General features: G+C 38.0%; 1 protein-coding gene across 1 annotated transcript in view; it reads right to left on the reverse strand.

The window, feature by feature from the left end:
* The window catches only part of Rad9 (cell cycle checkpoint control protein Rad9), a 237,637-nt gene that overhangs the window by 129,439 nt on the left and 88,200 nt on the right, over nt 1-19,998 (reverse strand). The window contains exons 6-7 of the mRNA XM_090384423.1: nt 10,159-10,258; nt 682-788 (exon numbers count right to left, since the gene is read on the reverse strand). Of these exons, the coding sequence (XP_090240549.1) occupies nt 682-788; nt 10,159-10,258 (207 nt within the window). The remainder of the gene's footprint in view (nt 1-681; nt 789-10,158; nt 10,259-19,998) is intronic.

The raw sequence follows: 19,998 nt of genomic DNA on the forward strand, positions 1-19,998 counted from the left end.
AAAAGGTAAGCCACTTTATTTGTATCCTGAGTAGGAGGAGGAAGAGTTTTGAAGATAAACTCTGCAATTTAAATTCTGTTATTGTTTGCAAATTGTTCATATAACACTGGAAGCATTAAACTGAAGTTTGGAATATTCCATTCACTGTTCACTGGCGTATGCCCTTATTAAAGGCAGAAGATATTTGTCACTTGAAAAAAATGGCCTGCTTCATGTTATGCATTTTGTTCCATTAATTGTTGAATTGACCTGTGAAAAGGAATACATAATTTAATATATTTTTCTTGAATGTTAAAGTGAAGAGATTAAATAAACTTTGTTCTTTTATTTATTTTTTTTTTTTTTTATGTTACTCATTAGTTATTCAACTGATGATCACAACATGACCGACTGGGGGAAGTTAGCTCCCAAGATATCCTGGCAGGATACCAGAAACTTAATAGCTTAGTGCTTTAACAGAAACTGCACCATGTGAAAACAATTTATCAGGAATATATCCAATCAGTCTCAATGCATTTTTGATCAGCCCTCATATAAAAGCTATTCTAAAAATTAATGTTTTTACCTGGTTCGTCATGAACACAATTCCTGAGTGAGATTCCTGACAATTTATCTAATCAGTTTCAGCACTTGTTTTGATCAGCCCAATATATAATTGGTATTCTAAAAAATAATTTTTACCTGGTTCATCATCAACGTAATTCCTGAGTGAGAATCGATCCACGGATGCAGAAATGGTTACCTCTTCTACATTAGAACTAAAATTCAGCACACCATCAGCCAGTAACCTAGAAAAATATTCATTGATCCCTTTATAAAAACTTTGACATGGATTAGTCCTTTGATGATAATGGATTAAATATGCTTTATGCTTTAAGCATAAAACAGCACATTAACAGTCTAACTGTTCTGTAAAGTTTTAGTTGGTTAGTATATATTCTTTACTTGCTTATTCCATTAATTATTTATTCCTCATAAATTTTATAAAAATTTATGTCAATGGAGAGGTTTCAATGAAAACAATTACATAAAATATTTTTGAACATTTATATTATTAAAATACACAATTTTGAATAACCAAAATTTTCCCAAACTACTATTAATTCAAAATATTTAATCTAAATGTAAACAAAAAAAAAAAGTACATAAAACATATGAAAAATAAAATGATGGAATAACTGACAAAAGAAAAGAGGATATCATTCTTTTATTATATAAGGAGAGAAAGTGTTATTCAGTAGTACTGATTAATTCTTCTGTGTATGTTAAGGATTTAAATAATGCAAAGGTCATATTAATGAATCAGTTCTGACATTTAATCATTGACTTTTAAAATTTTACCACTAAAAATGCAACACCTGACAAAGTAGTGGCTTTCAGTACCCTTCAGAGGCACTATAAAAATAAATAGCAGTAAATAATTTCAGAAGCTGTTGTTGTTTAGTTTTTAGGAGCATTAGCAACTAAGGCCATATTGCTCCGAGGATATGCGGTGGTCATTCCCTGACCTTTCCACATCCTCCGTATTTGGTGGTCACGGGCTCGAACCACGGTCTAACCAAGAAGCGTGTGCTACGCACTGCTGCTCCTGCCCACCTGGCTATGGAGGCGCCAATTTCAGAAGCAGTAGCCCTTGAATGAGCAAGGGTTAAATAGTAATCAGGGTGTTTCAAATACATCAAGTAGCACTTTTCATGTGGTTAGCTCTAAATATGAATGATTCCCACTGATTTCTTTTTTCACAACCATTACAAATACTGGAAAAGTAAAATATTGTTTAATGGCAGTTGTAGTTCAACTTTGTAACTTACATATCAAATTCAGCTGCTTATAACACTAAGTTAAATTAAATTTTTGTCTGAACTCAAATACTTGATAAACTTGATAACTGAATAACACTACTACATAGAAACAATCCTTTTAGAAGTAGTGTGCACATTTCAATATTATTCACTTTTTGCTCAACAAAATGATCCCGCAGTATGAAACTTGAAAGAGGTTTAAACACTGTAATTTAAACAAATTTGTTTAGTATGCTGAATGTGCTGAGTGTAGGAATTAATAATCCCTATCAGAATCTGATAAATTATAAACCAAAAATTGTTTGATAACAAGTAAGACAAGACATATAACAAGTAAGAAAAGATCTAAATTTTGAATGTAGCATAACAGAACTAATCTACAAAAAAAAACTTCAGTGGTTTGGACATGTGAACCGGATGAAACAACGAAGGCTGCCAAACGTAATATTGACAGAAAGAATTGGAAATAAGAGACCAACAGGAAGACCCAAAAGAGAATGGCTCCAATTTCTAAAGAAGAACAGAGGCTTTCAAAGATATCGACAAATGATGAGAGATTCAGGAGGTCAGCCTCAACACGTGCCAAATGGAAGAGTAGAATGATGATGATCAAGAAAGATATCACAGCAAACTTTGCAGGTCTTCAGAAATATTAAGTCAAAGTTTTGTTTATAACAAAATGATGGCACTGCTATTCAGATTTTGCTGTCAAGAGCATTTCCAAAACTTACCAGAAAGGGTCCAGAATTAAATTTTTTTTTCCACCTGGCTGAACATTCTCTGACACACAGCACTGCTATTGGGAATTATTAAAATGCTAAGATAACTTCCAATGATACAGAGAACTCCAGTGGAATTTTTTTTTTTTTTTGCATTTTTTGCAAAACTGATTCATTTCAATTTGATTCAAAAAACCGTTCTCCAAACAACATTATTAGCATTAGCATTAGTAGAGGCATTTGATGCAAGAAAGCAAGCTTATGCAGCATCAGCCAAAAAAAAAAAAAAACCCACTTCCGCTTCACCCCTCTGTTCGTTCAAAATACCTGTCCAGCTGGGCCTTCAACTTATTTAGGCTATTAACTTCCACGACAAGGGATGGAAGTCTATTCCACCAACCAACCACCCGCTGGCTAAAGGCAAATTTCCTCACGTCTATCCTACATCTGTCTTTTCTCAATTTAAATTTATGCCTTCTCAGGTGATTATTCTGAGCAAGAGGAAGAATCCCATCAGCATTGAGCATGCTCAAACCATTCAAGGCTTTATACACCTCTATCAGATCACCTCGCCGGTGCCTAGTCTCCAGACACTGTAATTTGCAAAACATAAACCTTTCTTCGTAAGAGCACCCCTCTTTTCCATTCACTAATCTTGTTGCCCTTCTCTGTACTCGTTCCAGCATCTCTACATCCTTCTTGAAATAAGGCCTCCAGACCTGTATACAGTACTCTAGGTGCGGTCTGACCACTGCCTTATACAAGGGAATAATCACCTCCTTATCCCTGCTAAAAAAATTCCTATATATCATCGACAATACACCATGAGCTACTCTTGCAGCCCAACTGCACTGCTCAGAAAACTTCATATCTGCTTGCACAACCACCCCCAGGTCCCTTTCATTCTCTACCACTCTCAGTGTAGTACCACAGAGTTGATACATTGCTCTAGGGTTCCTGTTTCCCATATGTAGCACTTTACATTTGTCAATGTTAAACTTCATTTGCCACCTCTCAGCCCATCTGCTCAACCTTTCCAGATCCTGTTGCAGTAGCATAATGTCAGTAGTGTCCTTGACAACCCTGCCAACCTTCGTATCATCTGCAAACTTGTACATTAAGCTTGATATACCATCATCAATATCATTTATAAATACAGAAAACAATAATGGACCCAATACTGAACCCTGAGGGACTCCACTAATAACATCAGTCCACGATCAGCAGTGTCCATTGATTACCACTTTCTGTCTTCTCCCCCTCAACCACCCCTTTATCCATAGCAGCAATTTGCCTCCAATGCCACACTGCTCCAATCTGTGCAGCAGTCTTCCATATGCAACAGTATCAAAAGCCTTTCTAAGATCCAAGTATATAATATCAAAGTTATTCCCTGCATCCAGTTCTTTTGTGACTGCATCATAGTATCCAATCAAATTGGTCAGGCAAGACTTCCCCTTAATAAAACCATGCTGTGTCTGAGCTATAACTGAAGTCTTGTCTAGATGATCCTGCAGTGCTTCTTTAACCAGTGCGTCCATTAATTTTCCTGGAACAGAAGTTAAACTAACAGGTCTATAATTAGTTGTGTTGCCCTCTGATCCTCCTTTGTGAATTGGGGTCACATTTGCACATCTCCAGTCCATGGGTACTTCCCGAGTCCAAGGAAGCTCTCATAATTATGGCTAAGGGTTTGCTTACTTCCTTTGCTGCCTCCTTTAATATAACTGGATAGATCCCATCCACCCCAGGTTCCTTTCTTGTATTTATCTTCAACAATTTCTCCTCCACTTTACTCTCAGTTATTATAAGGTTCTCTAGCTTACTGCCAGAGTTGAATACACCTCTGGCATTACCCTCGCTGAATAACTCCTCATGTGTGAATGTCGATGCAAAATATTCATTCAGTTTGTTAGCTACCTGAGCAGGATCATCAACAGTTGACCCATCGATATCAAGTGGACCAATCTGATTCATCCCCTTCCTTCTAGAGTTTACATAAGTAAAGAACTCTTTGCTGTTTTTCTTTGCATCCCTTGCCAAAGATTTCTCTTAATCTGCCTTCGCCTGCCTAACCTCCTTTGTAACTTGGTTACAGATCAACTTGTATCTATCATAGGCTTCTGTGTCACGTGTTAATTTGTATGTATCCCATGCATATTTCTTCACTGCCATATGTCTCATTAGTATATCTGACATCCACTTAGGCCTAAACCTTGAACAACATTTCTTAGTTGGTATGTAAAGCCTAGTAGCTTCCAAGATAAGTTCTTTGAATGCTTCCCATTTTGAGTTTGCTGTTGGTAACATCATCAGTTGGTCCCACTGTATAGAATTTAAATACTGTCTCAGTCCATCGTAGTCACCTTTACGAAAGCAATAACCCTTCCCTTCACCCCTAATGGTAGTTACCTCTTTGAGTAAATCCCACTTCAGCACACTGTGATCACTGCCATCTAGTGGTTCATTTACCTGCAGATTCTTAATGCATGAAGAATCACTGCTGATAATCAAATCAAGAGTATTACTCCCTCTAGTTGCCTCGCGAACATGCTGATGTAGAAAACAATCATCCAATAAATCCACAAAAGCCTTGCTAGTGTGTGAGTGACCAGCCCCCAAATTCCAGTCAATATCTGGGAAATTAAAATCCCCCATTATAAGACTTTCTGATTTACTGGCCCACTCTATTTCCCCGTATAGTTTCTTATTATACTCATCATAGTCATTTGGTCTATAGCACACTCCTACTCTCAATTTTGATCTCCCAATGCTTATGTCACACCAAACTGACTCGACACTGCACTGTCCAGCAATGTCGACTGGCTTCACTTCCTTGGATTTTATGTATTTCTTAACTAATAGAATAACCCCTCCTACCTTCCTACCCTGTCTATCCTTTCTGTAGACATTGTACTCCCCAAATTCCAGTTCTGCATTCCTTATATCTGTGTGACACCATGTCTCTGAAATCCCCACGATATCTGCCTTTGATGTTTTGAGCAATACTTCAAATTCATCAAATTTATTTACTAAACTCCTAGCATTGGTGTACATGCAAGTATACATGCACCTGTTCTTTTTCTTAGCTACCCTAACACAACCTATGTGTTTATTTGTACCCCAGTGATTCCCAGCAGTCTCTGAAATATCCTGCATCTTATTTTCCAGGCTGCGGCTCATTCCAATAGAAGCAGTGCAAGAATCACTTTCACCTCTGCCAGTGGCTACTGTTAATCTATTAGTCCTTGTATCCCCCCAATCTAGCAGTTTTCCGACCCACCTAACACTGCCTCGATAGCATCAGCAAACATTCTTGCACCCTTTCTATTTAAGTGTATCCCATCCCTGTAGAAGCAGTCTCTCCTGTTAACAAGTACAGACCAGGCTGAAAAAAATTCTACCCCTTGAGCCTTGCACAATCCTTCCAGGGCCGAATTGATCGACAGGACTCTCATCATATACTCCCTCCTATCGTGTCTGGGCAGAATTGCAGACACTTTCAAATTTTTTTTTTTTTCAACAGTGACCTGTACTTGTTAAGTAATTCCGCTGGTCTCCTACTCTTAATATCATTAGTGCCAACGTGTACAACTATATCACCTTTTGTGCCCTTAAAAGATGATATCCGCTCTACAACGTCATCAACCTTTGTCCCTGGCAGACATACCCTGGTCCTGTTCCACCTATCCTTTTTACAAAGCATGTTTCCCGTTTCCCTGACAATAGAGTCACCAACAACTACTAGTTCCTTTGGGACCAGCGCATTCTGCCTTGGGGGCTGCCGCTGTGTTGCATGATGACCAAGTGCAAGCTCAGGCATTGGTGTGGGCAGCTGAGAGCTTGATGGGCCCTCACTTTTAAACCTTCGAGGGCATTCACCCTGTCCTTCAAGCTCTCATATGTGCCCATAACAACTTGTTTTGATATTAGCATTAACACAGTAACAAATGATGCAAGAAAGCAAGCATATACAGAATCAGCAAAAAAAAAAAAAAAAAAAACCTGACACCTCCCATTTCACCTATTCATTCCCTACATGGTTTGTCTAGTTCTTCCTTGAATTTATTTAAGCTATGAACTTCCACAACAACATACAGAAGTTTGTTCCAACAATCAACCACCTGCTGGCTAAAGGCAAACCTCTACACATCTATTCTGCAACTATCCTTCCTCAATTTTAATTTGTGCTCAGGCTGTGTGGGCTGAGCAACAGGAAGAATCCCATCAGCATTGAGCTTGCTCAATCCATTCAAAGCCTTAAACACCTAAAGAAGCTCCACATCCAGCCTAAAATGAGGCCTCCAGACCTGTATACAGTGCTCAAGATGTAGCCTGACCATTGCCTTAATTCATGGTGTATTGTCTCTGTGCCTTTCTCTCATTGATATTCTGAAACTGCAACTGACAAGGAGACTGGCCTTTAGTAATTTATTGACAGGAGAGAAAGAACAATGTTTTGGCTTGTATTTCTAGACTATCAGCAACAGAAATTGGGAGTTGAAAATGCATAATTTATTTTTTTAGTTTTTAATAAACTATACGGGCCATGACGTATGCATTGCACTGGAAATGAAAACATGCAGAATAAAGTTTGATTTTTTTATATACATAATTACAATAATTATAGCAAACTATTCTGAGGTTGCATTCTCACATATTGTCACTTAAGTTAATGTCACAAGTTGTATTATTGAACGTATTAAGTTAGGAGTTTAAATGCTAGGAATTTTAAACTAAATCGTCACATGTTGGCAACACTGCCTTCGGTCATTTGTTTCTGGATCATGGGAGCTCCATACAGCAGTGTTTATCAGTGTAAGCTCAGTTTATTTTTGAGGTTATTGTGTCAAATTTGTGCTGAAAAGTCAGTAAAATGTCTTCAAGCATTTGATCAATCCAAAACTTATCTTGTTATATCTGTGGAAATTATGTAGTCCTCAAGAAAAAACAGGGTATTACAGAAGTTGTAAAAAATGTGTATTGTGCTTATTTTGAAATGAAACCCAGTGCATTTGAATGAAACACAATTTCATAAACCACTAGTAGACCGCAAAACTATCCTCCTTCCACTCTTGCACATCAAACTGGATTTGAAGAAACAGTTTGTGAAAGCTTTAACTCAGGAAGGTCCCTGCTTCAATTAACTTTGTACTAAATTCCCATCGATTACCCAAGAGAAGCTAAAACAAGGTATTTTGTTGAACCACAAATTCACAAAATGATGAGGGACTGAGCTTTTAGCATTAGTAGAGGCATATGATTCAAGAAAGCAAGCTTATACAGCATCACCCAAAAAAAAAACCTTCCCATTTCACCCATCCATTCACTCCATATGTTTGTCTAGTTCTGTTTTGAATTTATTTAAGCTGTCAACTTCCACAATGACAGATGGAAGTTTGTTCTAACAATCAACAACCCAAGGGCTAAAGGAAAATTTTCGCACATTTATTCTTCAACTGTCTTTCCTCATGATAGAACTATGAATAAAAGAGAAAAATAGGCATGGATTAGCTTCAGGTCTGTTTTTGAGAACTTCTTAGGGAACAACAAGGATTCAGACTACAAGAATATAGTTGAAAATATAATGGCAAACTTCAAGACACTGGACTGCAACATCAATATCAAGGTACATTTTTTATATTCCCACATCAACTGCTTCCCACAAAATCTAGGAAGTATTAGTGAAGAAAAGGGTGAGAGGTTTCACCAGGACATTAAAGACATGAAGATGAAGTACCAGGGAAAGTGGAATCTCAACATGATGGCTGACTATTGCTGGATGCTGAAGAGGAACTGTAAATTAGAGGGATCTATAAGAAAATCAAATAAACAAAAATCAGACTTATCATAGATCAGTTTTTAAAATGAGAGGCGAGTGTTTAGTGGACTTTTTACCATACTGCCCTTTTTAATAGTGTTGTTTTCAAAATGTATCTAAATATAAAAGTCTAGTAAAAGTAGTATTTTGTTATTATTTCAGTGCACAGATTGCCAAAAAATGAAAGTTTGCAAAAAATCAAATTTTCTTTTGTGATTTTTGAAAAAACCTGATGTGATTGAAATAAACAGAAGTCATTTTTGAAATCAGCATTAGAAAATTGTTTGAGTTATGAGCAACTGTTTGAAACTCAAACAGTTGCTGTTACCACCTCTTCAGAAATATTAAGTCAAAGTTTTGTCAAGACTTGATTGTTTTTGGCATAAACAGACTCCCACCTTATGGATTGACAAATGTTTTTTTTGCAATTGGACAACCAGTTTTTCTCTCTGACTACTGAGTGGTGTAATGATAGATGGTTCTTAGTCATCAAACTTCTCTACTAATGTTGGTGTTCCCAAAGTTCAGTTCCTTCTTCTATTCTTTTCCTCTACATTAATGATCTTCTTCCACTGACTACAAATCCTATCCATAGTTTTGCTGAAGACAGCATGACTGTGGGTGGGATTTCCAAGGAAATCTTGCACTGTACTTTAACAACTCTTCTCTTGTCAACTTCTACACCAAACCCTCAACTTCTTGAATATCTATCACCAATTTCTTAAATGTTAATCTCCAGGTAATTTTAAAATAGGGCAAGGTAAACTTAGTTAACTTCATCTAAAACTCAGGCCTGTCTTATTTCTCATAAAAAAGAATCTACTGCTCCTATGCTCATCTTCAGTGGCACTTGGATTTCTAGACAAGACCATGTATCTCTATTAGGAATTACTCAGACTTCTAATTTTTTAGCATAAGCACATTACAAATAGTTTCCTCTGCATCAAAAAAAACCTGAGTTTTGTTTTTGATTCTTGACATTACTTTTCTTCCAAATGATTACTCCCTCCAACCATGGAATATTGTTCCCACATCCAGGTTGACATCCTCGAAACCTCCCTTAAGCATGTACTCGATTGAAAAGAGGGCAGTCAGATTAATTAATGACCTATCTCTTAAAAATTCTCTCCACTCTCAGTCTCATAGTCAATAAATTTCTGCTGCACCTTTTTTATAAACACCTTCCATGGGCACTATTCTTCTGAATTGGCATATATAATGCTGCCTTTCTTTTCCAAACCAGTTCAAACACATGCAACAACCAGTGAGCATCATTCACTGACTAACTCTAAAAAGTCTTACTTATTTATTCCTTCTACTTCTGTTTTCTGAAACAACCTTAATTCAGTTGTATTTCTCAAAATTTACAACGTGCAAGAAAATCAAGGTAGTCAACATTAGACCTAATGTTGACAAGCGGATCTTCTGTCTTCTCAGCCTTCAACACATGCATGGTACTAAGTATTATAGGTTGTAATACCTTTCATGTTTAAGGTACCATTAAAAAAATTTAAAAAAAAAAAAAAGGCATGTTAACAAGTACATTTTTGTTCCAACTTTAGAAACAAATTCTTTGAATAAAATAGTCTGAAAGAAATTATCAAATATCACTTTCACTGAGTTCCAACAGCAGATCTCAAGATAAATATTGCCTATGCTCAGAATGTTATTAGTTTGAAGTATAAAAAACATCAGATGAGTATTTTTTCTTTGACAAAAGAGGCCTCTGTATAACTGCAGTTTTATGCTAGCATTTTTCTACTGATTATAAATAAAAATTTCCTCCAAACTGAATACATTCAAACTTTCAACTTACCTTGATGGAGCAACAATCTGATTCTGACAAGAACCCTTTTGAAATGCAGCTTGAATTGTGTCACATTCAATTGTTGAAAGATGATATGTTTTTACTACACCTAAATATAAGCATTGGTAATTAATACAAAAATGTATTCTAGTTCAATGCAATTAATAAATGCAAAGGTGTATAACCATGTTTACTTCAATACACCTGTTTTGTTTGTTTTTTTTTTTGTTTAATTTGCTTTAAATAAATGCTAAGGACAATCCTAAACAGAAACAGTAAATACTAATTTTGAAACATAATTATGAAATATTTTATAAATATTATTAACAAAAATTGCTGCTAATAACAGTAAACTATGACACCAAACTTGTTACACCTTCAACAATATCATTAATAAATAACAGAAACAAGGGCCTAGATACTGAAACCTGTCGACCACACCTGAGGCCCAGTGCACTCAAAGCAGTCCTTTTTCTGTCTATGATTTAACTATATTTAATATCACTGTAGTGCTTACCTACTAATGGTACATAATTCCAATTTATACACAATTTATAAAACAAATATTTGTGTGAAACAGTACCAAAAGACTTAATAAAGTATAAATGCACCACTTCAAAATTATTCTTTGCATCCAGTTCTATTCTGACAATCTCAAAATTTGTCTGATTAATCAGATATGATCTCACTTTAACAAACCCATGCTCTGTTCCTTATAAAATTCCTATAATACATCTTTATCCATTGATTCCACAATTTTCCCTGCCACAGAAATTAAACTTAGATATTTGTAATGACTTAGTTCAACCAAACAAACTTTGAAAACTGGGAAAACAGTTGCATATCTCAATCTGCTGGTCTTCACCTAAGAACAGTGTTATACAGCCATTATAATTAGCAGCAGACTGGCAAACTGTGCTCCAATTTAATTTAACATCACTGGATGAATCACATCAGTTACTAGCCTTCTTAACATTCAAGGACTATTGCCTTCAAAAATTGATGTTACTTTCAAAAAACTGATACTAAGCTTGTTTTAAGCAAAAATTTAAAACTAAGCAATTGTTTAGTCTTATTTACAATAGAATTCTATATCTCACAATAATACGAAGTTCACATAAACATAGGTCTGATTTTGCCTTGTTTCCAAGTTATAGCCAGTTTTGTGTTGCAGCAATTCCACAAACTGAGTTAGCATAGCTGGCTCCATTCAGCTGTTTACAGATGATGCTCAACATCTCACAGAGGATTTTGCTGATAGCTATGTAAAAAAGATCCAGCAGAATTTTTTGAATGATTTCAGTTAGTTCACTTCACAAGGAGAACTAAATGAAATTCGCTTAAAACTTAATAACTTAAAAAGGCACCCAGCAGAACAGGCATGAAAACTAACAAAAAGAGAATTATCATTATCATTATTAGACACAGGGTGCAAGGAAGCCTGAGGTTTTTGCTGCACCAGGCAAAAAAAAAAAAAAAAAAATTTCTGAGTTCTGTGTAACTGTGTGCAAACAAGACTGAAAGTCACAAGTTAAAGCCATTATGCATTGAAAAAAGTTGAAGTGCTTTAAGTACATCAACATGAAATCTCTAGCTGTGATTTATATAAATATCTCCAATGCTTGGATGACCAGTGATATTTTTGCTTTGTGTTTTGAAAGCGAGTTTGTACCATCAGTGAGATACCACTTGCTTCCAAAAAAACTTGAAAAAAAAAGGCTCTGTTACTGTTGGATCCTGCCCGGCTGACACTTTGGCTGATGTCCTGAAATTGAAAGATGGTAAGATCAGAGTTGGGGCTTCAGTCCATAATTCAGGGCATAATTTGAGCTTTCATGGCCTACTATTGTGGTGAGCTACTTGCTGGTGTTGTGAAGTCAGAAAATGACGTTGTAGAATTTCTGAAAATACTAACACTGAAAAATGTCGCATACAATACTGGATTAGTGTGGGAGAAAGTAAACTCAACAGCAACAAAAACAGCTGGAAAAAATGTATTAAAAAGATGAGATCATTAATAATAACCTTGAATTAGCAGTATTTTTTTTTTAATAAAAAAAGCAAGCACAAGAGATATTAGAACCTATAGTACTTAGTACCATGCATGTTTTGAAGGTTGAGAAGTTGAAAGAAGATACTTGTTGACATTAGACTTGATTTTGTGTAGATTATAATTTTCAGGGAAAACGTATGAAGGGATATTGTTAAAGAAAAGGGAAGTTGAATGAATAAATGAAGATGAATAAAAGTTGATTCTGTGAGTTTGAAGTTGAACAGTAAAAGAATGTTGACTGGTTGTGGCACATTTTCGACTGGTTTGAAAGAGAGAGCAGAACTTATTATTATTGTTGTTGCTCTTATATTATTTCTCCTGATTGGGGGATTCCACTCCGTGATGGGTACTGCTACCAAGTACACAGGGTGGTTGTAATGTCTGGTGTTACTGTTGGTCGAGGAAATCTCTGGCTATCCTACAGGTGTTCAGGATTGTGACTTTCTGGAGTTCCTTGTAGGTGTTCTCTGGGAGACCTATTGCTGCTAGGCTGCTATGTAGTCTTTGGCACCATACCGGTGGTTGATACTTCTTGCATATTCCACATCTCCTTGAACTCATGTCTCAGATTTGTGTACTTCCTAATTTTTTCCTAATGGGTTTTCTGGACATTGCTAGTGTTCGGCACTGCTATGACAATCAGTGGTAGCCTTTTCCATCTTGTCCACAAGGGTTATGTCCGGTCTGTTGTGCCACACCATACCATAATAACGGATGGTCTTATCCGTTATTATGGTGTGGTCCCAGTACAGCTTGTGGATTCGGGTTTCTAGTACTGCCTGGGGTTCATACTTGTAGTATGGTACACTTTCTTTGGTCAAATGGTATTTCCTTTCTAGCTTCTGATGTATTATCCTGGCTACCTGGTCATGTCTGTGAGTGTATTCAGTCTGGGTGATCACCTTGCACCCCACAGTGCAAATGTGATGTGTTGGATCGTTTCTGAGGCCACGTGGCATCGTCGACATGTGTCATCTGACATTCCAGGCTCCTTTGCGATGAATTTTCTATAGTTTCTTGTGTTGATTACCTGGTCATGGATGGCCAGCATGAATCCTTCAGTCTCAGGGAGGAGCGTCCCACCATGAATTGGAAGCAATGTTATTGATGCGATCTTTATGGAGGTCATTGTGGTGTCTGCCATGGGGTGTCTTCTTTGCCCATCTTTCTAACTTTGTTTCTTGTGCCGTCTGGCAGGAGGGGGTTCCTCGCTTAGGTTGAGTGGGGTATACCACTTATCTATCTTTCTGTGTTGTTCCTTCCTGGGTGGAGTGGTGCTGTGTTGTTCTCGAAGTAATCCTTCATGTTAACTATAGCTGTTTTCTGTTGCTCTATCAAGTTCCTTCCTCCCTCTATCCGAGCTATTGTTAGTCTCTCCACTGCTGACTTCAGGTAGTGCTGGCGGCTCTTGGTCATCATTGTCCTTGTCTTTCGCATGATATCTTCTAGCTCAGTGTTAGTCCAATCTATGACCCCGAAGGTGTATGTTAGAACTGGAGCTGCATAGGTGTTCGTGGCTTTAACTGTGTTCCCTCCGTTCAATTTTGCTTTCAGCAGGTTTCTGAGTCTCTGATGATATTTTTCAGTCAGGCACTTCTTGATTTCCTTGTGCTCTAACTGCTAAGCCTGCATCATTCCTATGTATTTGTAGGTCTCTCCTTCTGTCATAGCTTCGATCTCTTTACCAGTCAGCAGCTGGTAGTTTCAGCCAACTAATTTTCCCTGGTGCAGTGTGTGGGTCTTGCATTTGTCTAGACCAAATTCCATCCCGATGTCCTTGCTGAATTCTTTAGTGATCTGAAGTAGTTGTTGGAGTTGCATCTCGGTTGCCATGTAGAGCTTGATGTCATCCATGTACAGCAGGTGGGTAGGGTGTACAGGTTCTTTCTTCCTTCTTTGAGGTTATATCCATACTTGCTGCCGTTAAGCATGGTGGATAGCAGGTTGAGTGCTAGACAGAACCACAGTGGGCTGAAAGCATCTCACTGAAAGATTCCTTTTCTAATGGGGATTGGCCTGATTGTGATGTTCTCGACCTTAATGGTGGTACTCCATTTCGCCATTGTTGCTCCTAGGAAGTTTGTCGGATTAACCTTTTAGATCTTCAGGGTCTCTATTAGCCAGCTATGAGGTATGGAGTTGAAGGTCTTGCGGTAATCAATGTATAGGTTGCAGTGCTTCTTGTAGGCTTGCTCCATAACTGTGGCATCTATGGTTAATTGCTCCTTGCATCCTTTCTGCTGTTTGGCCATTATGTTCTGACTCTGTAAGTGGTCTGATATCTTCTTAGTTATGCAGCTGGTCAGGATCATGTACATCGTTGGGAGGCAGGTGATTGGCCTGTATTTCACCTGATTTCTTGTATCTTCGTCTTCAGGCTTCAGATATGTGATACCTTCAGTGAGAAACTTCGGGATTGTCTCACCATTCAAGTGAACTGCTCTGCTAGGTGCTTGTGTGTGTGTGTGTGTGTGTGTGTGTGTGTGTGTGTGTGTGTGTGTGTGTGTGTGTGTGTGTGTGTGTGTGTGTGTGTGTGTGCAGGTGAGCTTCCTGTACCAGTAGATGTTATCAATTCCTGGGGTTTGCCAGTTGTGGGTGTTCCTGATCGACCGTTTTACTTCTTCTTCTCAAATCTCCCACTCTCTCATCTCTTGCATGTCCTTAGTTTTCTTCCATTCTACTTCTATACAGGATGCTCTGCTGTTATGTCTTAATTCACTACTCCAGATATTTCCCCAAACTCCTCAATTGTCTTCTTCTCGGGTGGTCCGTTTCCTGCTTTCTCATCTTCACCCAGTTTCCTGTAGAAGGCTCTTTGGTCCTCATCAAAGATTCGGTTGTGTATTTTCCTCTGGGGGCTCTCTTTGTATCAGTGCAGTCTTTTGCTGAGTGCAAGGAGGTTCTGCTTCAGTGTGTCCAAGTATTCTCCTATTCTCTGATTTCTGGTCTCATGTTTGCTGTCTCTCTTGAGGATGCTCTTCACCTTTCCAATCAATTTCTTACTTCTATTATCCTGTTGCTAATAATCAACTGACCTATCTTGACTCTCAATTCTATCTTCTGCTAAAGTCTTCTTTCTCAAGCTGGCAGTTCCTTCTGTTTTCAGTTCTTCTGCTGCTGGTTTCTGTTTTCAGTTCTTCTGCTGCTGGTCTCTCATTTCTTTTCCATTAATCCTAGTGGCTGCTATGGCAGCACAGTATATGGCTGCATGGATAGCCTCCAGTGTTGCACCATTGTTGTCAAGGTAATGTGGCATTATTTGCCGATTGAGGTGGTCTGTTACTCTCCACAGGATTTTATTTGGCCTCTGTTAGGTATTGCGTGGGTTCTTGTGGGGTCCATTACTTTTAATTCTGTTAGGGCCTTCTTCCATTCGTCATATTCTGGATATCATGACTTCATTTTCTTTTCACTTCAGCTACTCTGGGTTGTATTTCTTCTTGCTCTTCCTCCTCTGGTTCCATGGTATGCTGTTCCTCCTCTGGTTCCATATTGACCATATTCTTTGTGCTTTGTAGTTGATTGCTCACATCCTGCTTGATTTTTTCCAAGATGGCAGGAGCTATTAGGTTCTTCGTGATGATGGTCCTTCTTTGGTCCACTAATTGCTGTACGGTGACCTGAATATCCAGGTATTGTTCCAACCACTTGGTATGTAGTCACAACCTGTACATTGTTATATTGGTCTCTAGCCTAGTTATTTCATAGTATGCTTGCATGATGTACGTATTCATTTCAATGCTCCACTTTATGTGTTGCCGTTTTCTTCCTTATTTATTATTAGCTATATGGTGCAAGGAAGACTGAGGCTTATGCTGCACCAGCCAAAAAAAAAAATTCCCCGAGTTATCCTGAGAGAGAGAGAGAGAGAGAGAGAGAGAGAGAGAGAGAAGTAGAAGGGAATCACCAAGAAAGATAGAAGGTGCCTATGAAAGTATCTATAGAAAAGGCATGCAGCAGAAACAGTGTCTATGACCAGAGAGTGGAAAGGCTTTCTCAGAGATAAGTCATTAATTAACCTACCTGCCCTTGTTTGAATGGAATCTAGAAGCTGGAGAAAGAGGTTTTCGAAGCACCGAGCCAGATGTGGAAACAATATTCCATGGCAGGGCAGATTTTCGATTTGTACAGTGTGAACGGCTGTTTGAAAGAAAAATAACACCAAGAGAAAAAGAGTAAAACCAGTTTTTTAGATGCAGAGGAAGCAATATTTGTGATGTGCTTATGCCAAGAGAGATCAGAAGTCAGGATAATCCCAATAGAGATATGTAATCTTCTCTAGAAATCAGAGTGTCATCAATGATAAGCATTGGAGCAGAAGAATCCTTTTTGAGAGATATAAGACAGGAATGAGTTTTAGAAGGATTTAAATGAACTAATTAACTTTGTCCCACTGGAGAATTATCTGGAGATCAGCATTTAGGGAATTGATAGTGGATATTGATAATTGAAGCTGTTTGTGCAGGGCAAAGTTTTACAAAATAGTAAGGTGGAATAAAATGTGCTATCATCAGCAAAACTATGGACAGGATTTACAGTCAATGGAAGAAGGTCATTAATATACAACAGGAAGAGATCTGGAAAAAGAAATGAACCTTGGGAAACACCCACATTAGTGGAGAAGTTAGAATACAGAGAGCCATCTACCAACACCTGCAGTAAGCGGTCAGAGAGAAAACTGGACCAAATTACAAAAAACATTTGGCAAACCATAAGATCAATGATAAGCTTATTTAGCTTTGTATCGTTTATGCAAAAAAAAAAAAAAAAATTGAAAGCCTTTGAAATATCACAAGTAACTGCTTGATTTTCATAAACTTTTCCACTAAATCTGTCCACAGATGGGTAACATAAGCCAGAATATCAAGTGGGTCGAGAGTGATGGAATCCATACTGGCGATCATTAATAAAATATCTAGGTTTCTAGATAGTTTAAGAATTGGTGGTTAATTGATGTCTCCATAAATTTAGAAAGAGTAGAAGTAAGTGCAATGGGACAATAACTGGATGGGAGTGATTTGTCACCCTTTTTTATTTGCTCATATCCAGCCAGTTCCTAAAAAGGAACTGGCTGGATATGAGCAAATTTCCAAGCAGAAGAAAAGCACCTGTGGAATAAGAAAATGAAAAAAGCAACACAGAAGAGGGGTAAGATTGGGAACACGGGTTTTAAGAACAAGTGGAGAAATACTATCAGGACCTGGAGCTTTCTTAGCATCAAGATTGTTCAAAATCCTTCTGACATCCTTTTGACAGAAGACCATAGGAGGCATTGAATGTACTGGGAATGGTAGGAGCTGGTTTACCAAGGTCATCAATACATGGGTTAGAAGAAGAGTAGGATGCTAGCAGGTTACAGCTTTATCTTTGGCTGAAGTGGCAATAGAACTATCTGGTTTTAATGGAGGTGGGAATAGAGATGGACAAAAATTGTGGCCATTAGCTTTGGCAAGAGACTAGAATGCTCAAATACCATTTGGGCATGAAGCAAGTTTTCCATTCTTAGGCCTTTAAAATGTAGTTTGGAATGATTAATAACTGCTTTACAATTGTTTGGTGTAAGCAGAAAATGAAGCTGAAGATTTAGATACAAGACAATTGCAATATGTAATACACTTATCTTGACCAGCCTTAGCATTTATTGGAAAACCAAGGTTTAGATAAAGGACAAGATTTTAAGGTAGAGTGTAGAATAAAGGATTTCATCCCTACAACAGTAATTTCACTGACACAATCTAAGGAGACAATGACATCAGAGAATTCAAAACAGTAATCTGACCCAAGGAAATCAAGAAAAGAAATCTTGCAGATCATCAAATTTTGTATTCCTGTAATGCAAACAACACAGGAAATGGCGATAAGATAAAGGCTCCACTGGAGAAGAGACCATCATCAAGTTGTGATCTGAGGTGCTTAAAGGGCCACTCACCTCAACCATTTACTTAGAAAGGTTATTTGTTAGGAAAATGGAAGCCATCTAAAGTTGTAAACATTAAAATCACCAAGGAAAATTACCTCACTATTAGGAAAGTTGGACTGCAGAAAGTCAACTTTAGAACAGTTCCAAGTGGTTAGTGGAGTTGGGAGAACGACAGAGGCAACAGATGAATTTGATGAAATGTGGTAGAGAGAGATTTTAAGCCAGAGAAGATCAAAATGAGGAGATTCCAAATTAATAAGTCTCTGACAGGTAATATCAGGACAGACATATGCACAAGTACTACCTTTGAAGTGAAAGGAATCATACAGTGAATAATTCAGACAACTGATATGACCAGTGGTTGAATCAAATAATAACTGGGATTCTGTCAGAAAAAGTACATGGGTTTGGCAGACTGTAAGCAGAAATAGACATCACTGAGATTGGAATTGAGACCATGTATATCTATGCAATGAAATAGGAAGTGTTTGGGAGATTTAGATCTTTTCACAGATAAGTTTGTTCTATTAATTTGATAATTCATGGTGGGGAGGTAAGCTGACAAGCAGTGAAATTTTTGGATATGGCATATACATAGCAAGAATATACCCAGCTCTTTGACAAAACGTAGCCTCGACAATTCCGCCTGCACACACACACACACACTACCTGTACTCCCTCCAGTCACCATTTGGTAGAATAGAGGCAGCAACATTATACACTAGCTGATTTGGAAGCATCCTAGAGAGTTGCAAATAGGTTCAGTACAGTGGACAATCTAGTAACCGGCTTGAAAATACTGTTTTAGAACTGTACTCTATAAATGTAAGGAAGATGGACCTGCCATGATGTCATCATAATCTCAAAAGACATCAATCATAATGCATGATAGAAGAGATGGGGAGGTTGGCGGAGCTTTGCTCTGGAGACTAAACATGGGTTCCACTACTTCAAGCCTCCAATAAGCAAAGCGGTGGTACTGCACTAGTTGATGAGAGTCATCTACCACCTAGTACTGCCTGGTAACACAAGAGAGGCAGCATTCTTCTGTGTCGTGTAGGTGCCACACTTCAAACCCTGCTTACATTGGTTCTCACCTAGGGTGGTCACCTCCATTATACTAGGTGCAATATTTTGGTACTTGCACAGTTATACCCAGGGTTATTAACAGTGCCACCATTGTGAAGGTAAAAGCTGAGGATTTGGCTGTCAGACCGACTGGACTTCACTGAAATTATAGGTCCACTTGACTTGAGTGTCAAGTGGACCCGAAAAATTGGTCCTTGAAGCTATCAGAGACATTCCCTCAGGTATGTCAAGCTGAGCTTGCATTAGCATTAGCATTAGTAGAGGCATTTGATGCAAGAAAGCAAGCTTATGCAGCATCAGCCAAAAAAAAAAAAAAAAAAAACCCACTTCCATTTCACCCCTCTGTTCGTTCAAAATACCTGTCCAGCTGAGCCTTAAACTTATTTAGGCTATCAACCTCCACCACAAGGGATGGCAGTCTGTTCCACCAACCAACCACCAGCTGGCTAAAGGCAAATTTCCACATGTCTATCCTACATCTGTCTTTCCTCAATTTGAATTTATGCCCTCTCAGGTGATTTTTCTGAGCTAGAGGAAGAATCCCATCAGCATTAAGCATGCTTAAACCATTCAAGGCTTTATACACCTCTATTAGATCACCTCGCTGGTGCCTAGTCTCCAGACACTGTAATTTGCAAAACTTAAGCCTTTCTTCGTAAGAGCACCCCTTTGTTCCATTCACTAATCTTGTTGCCCTTCTCTGTACTCGTTCCAGCAGCTCTACATCCTTCTTGAAATGAGGCCTCCAGACCTGTATACAGTACTCTAGGTGTGGCCTGACCATTGC

Source organism: Mastigoproctus giganteus, chromosome 1 (genome assembly GCF_048544385.1).
Source record: "Mastigoproctus giganteus isolate SK-2022 chromosome 1, ASM4854438v1, whole genome shotgun sequence".
In the NCBI taxonomy this organism is placed as follows: Eukaryota; Metazoa; Arthropoda; class Arachnida; order Uropygi; family Thelyphonidae; genus Mastigoproctus; species Mastigoproctus giganteus.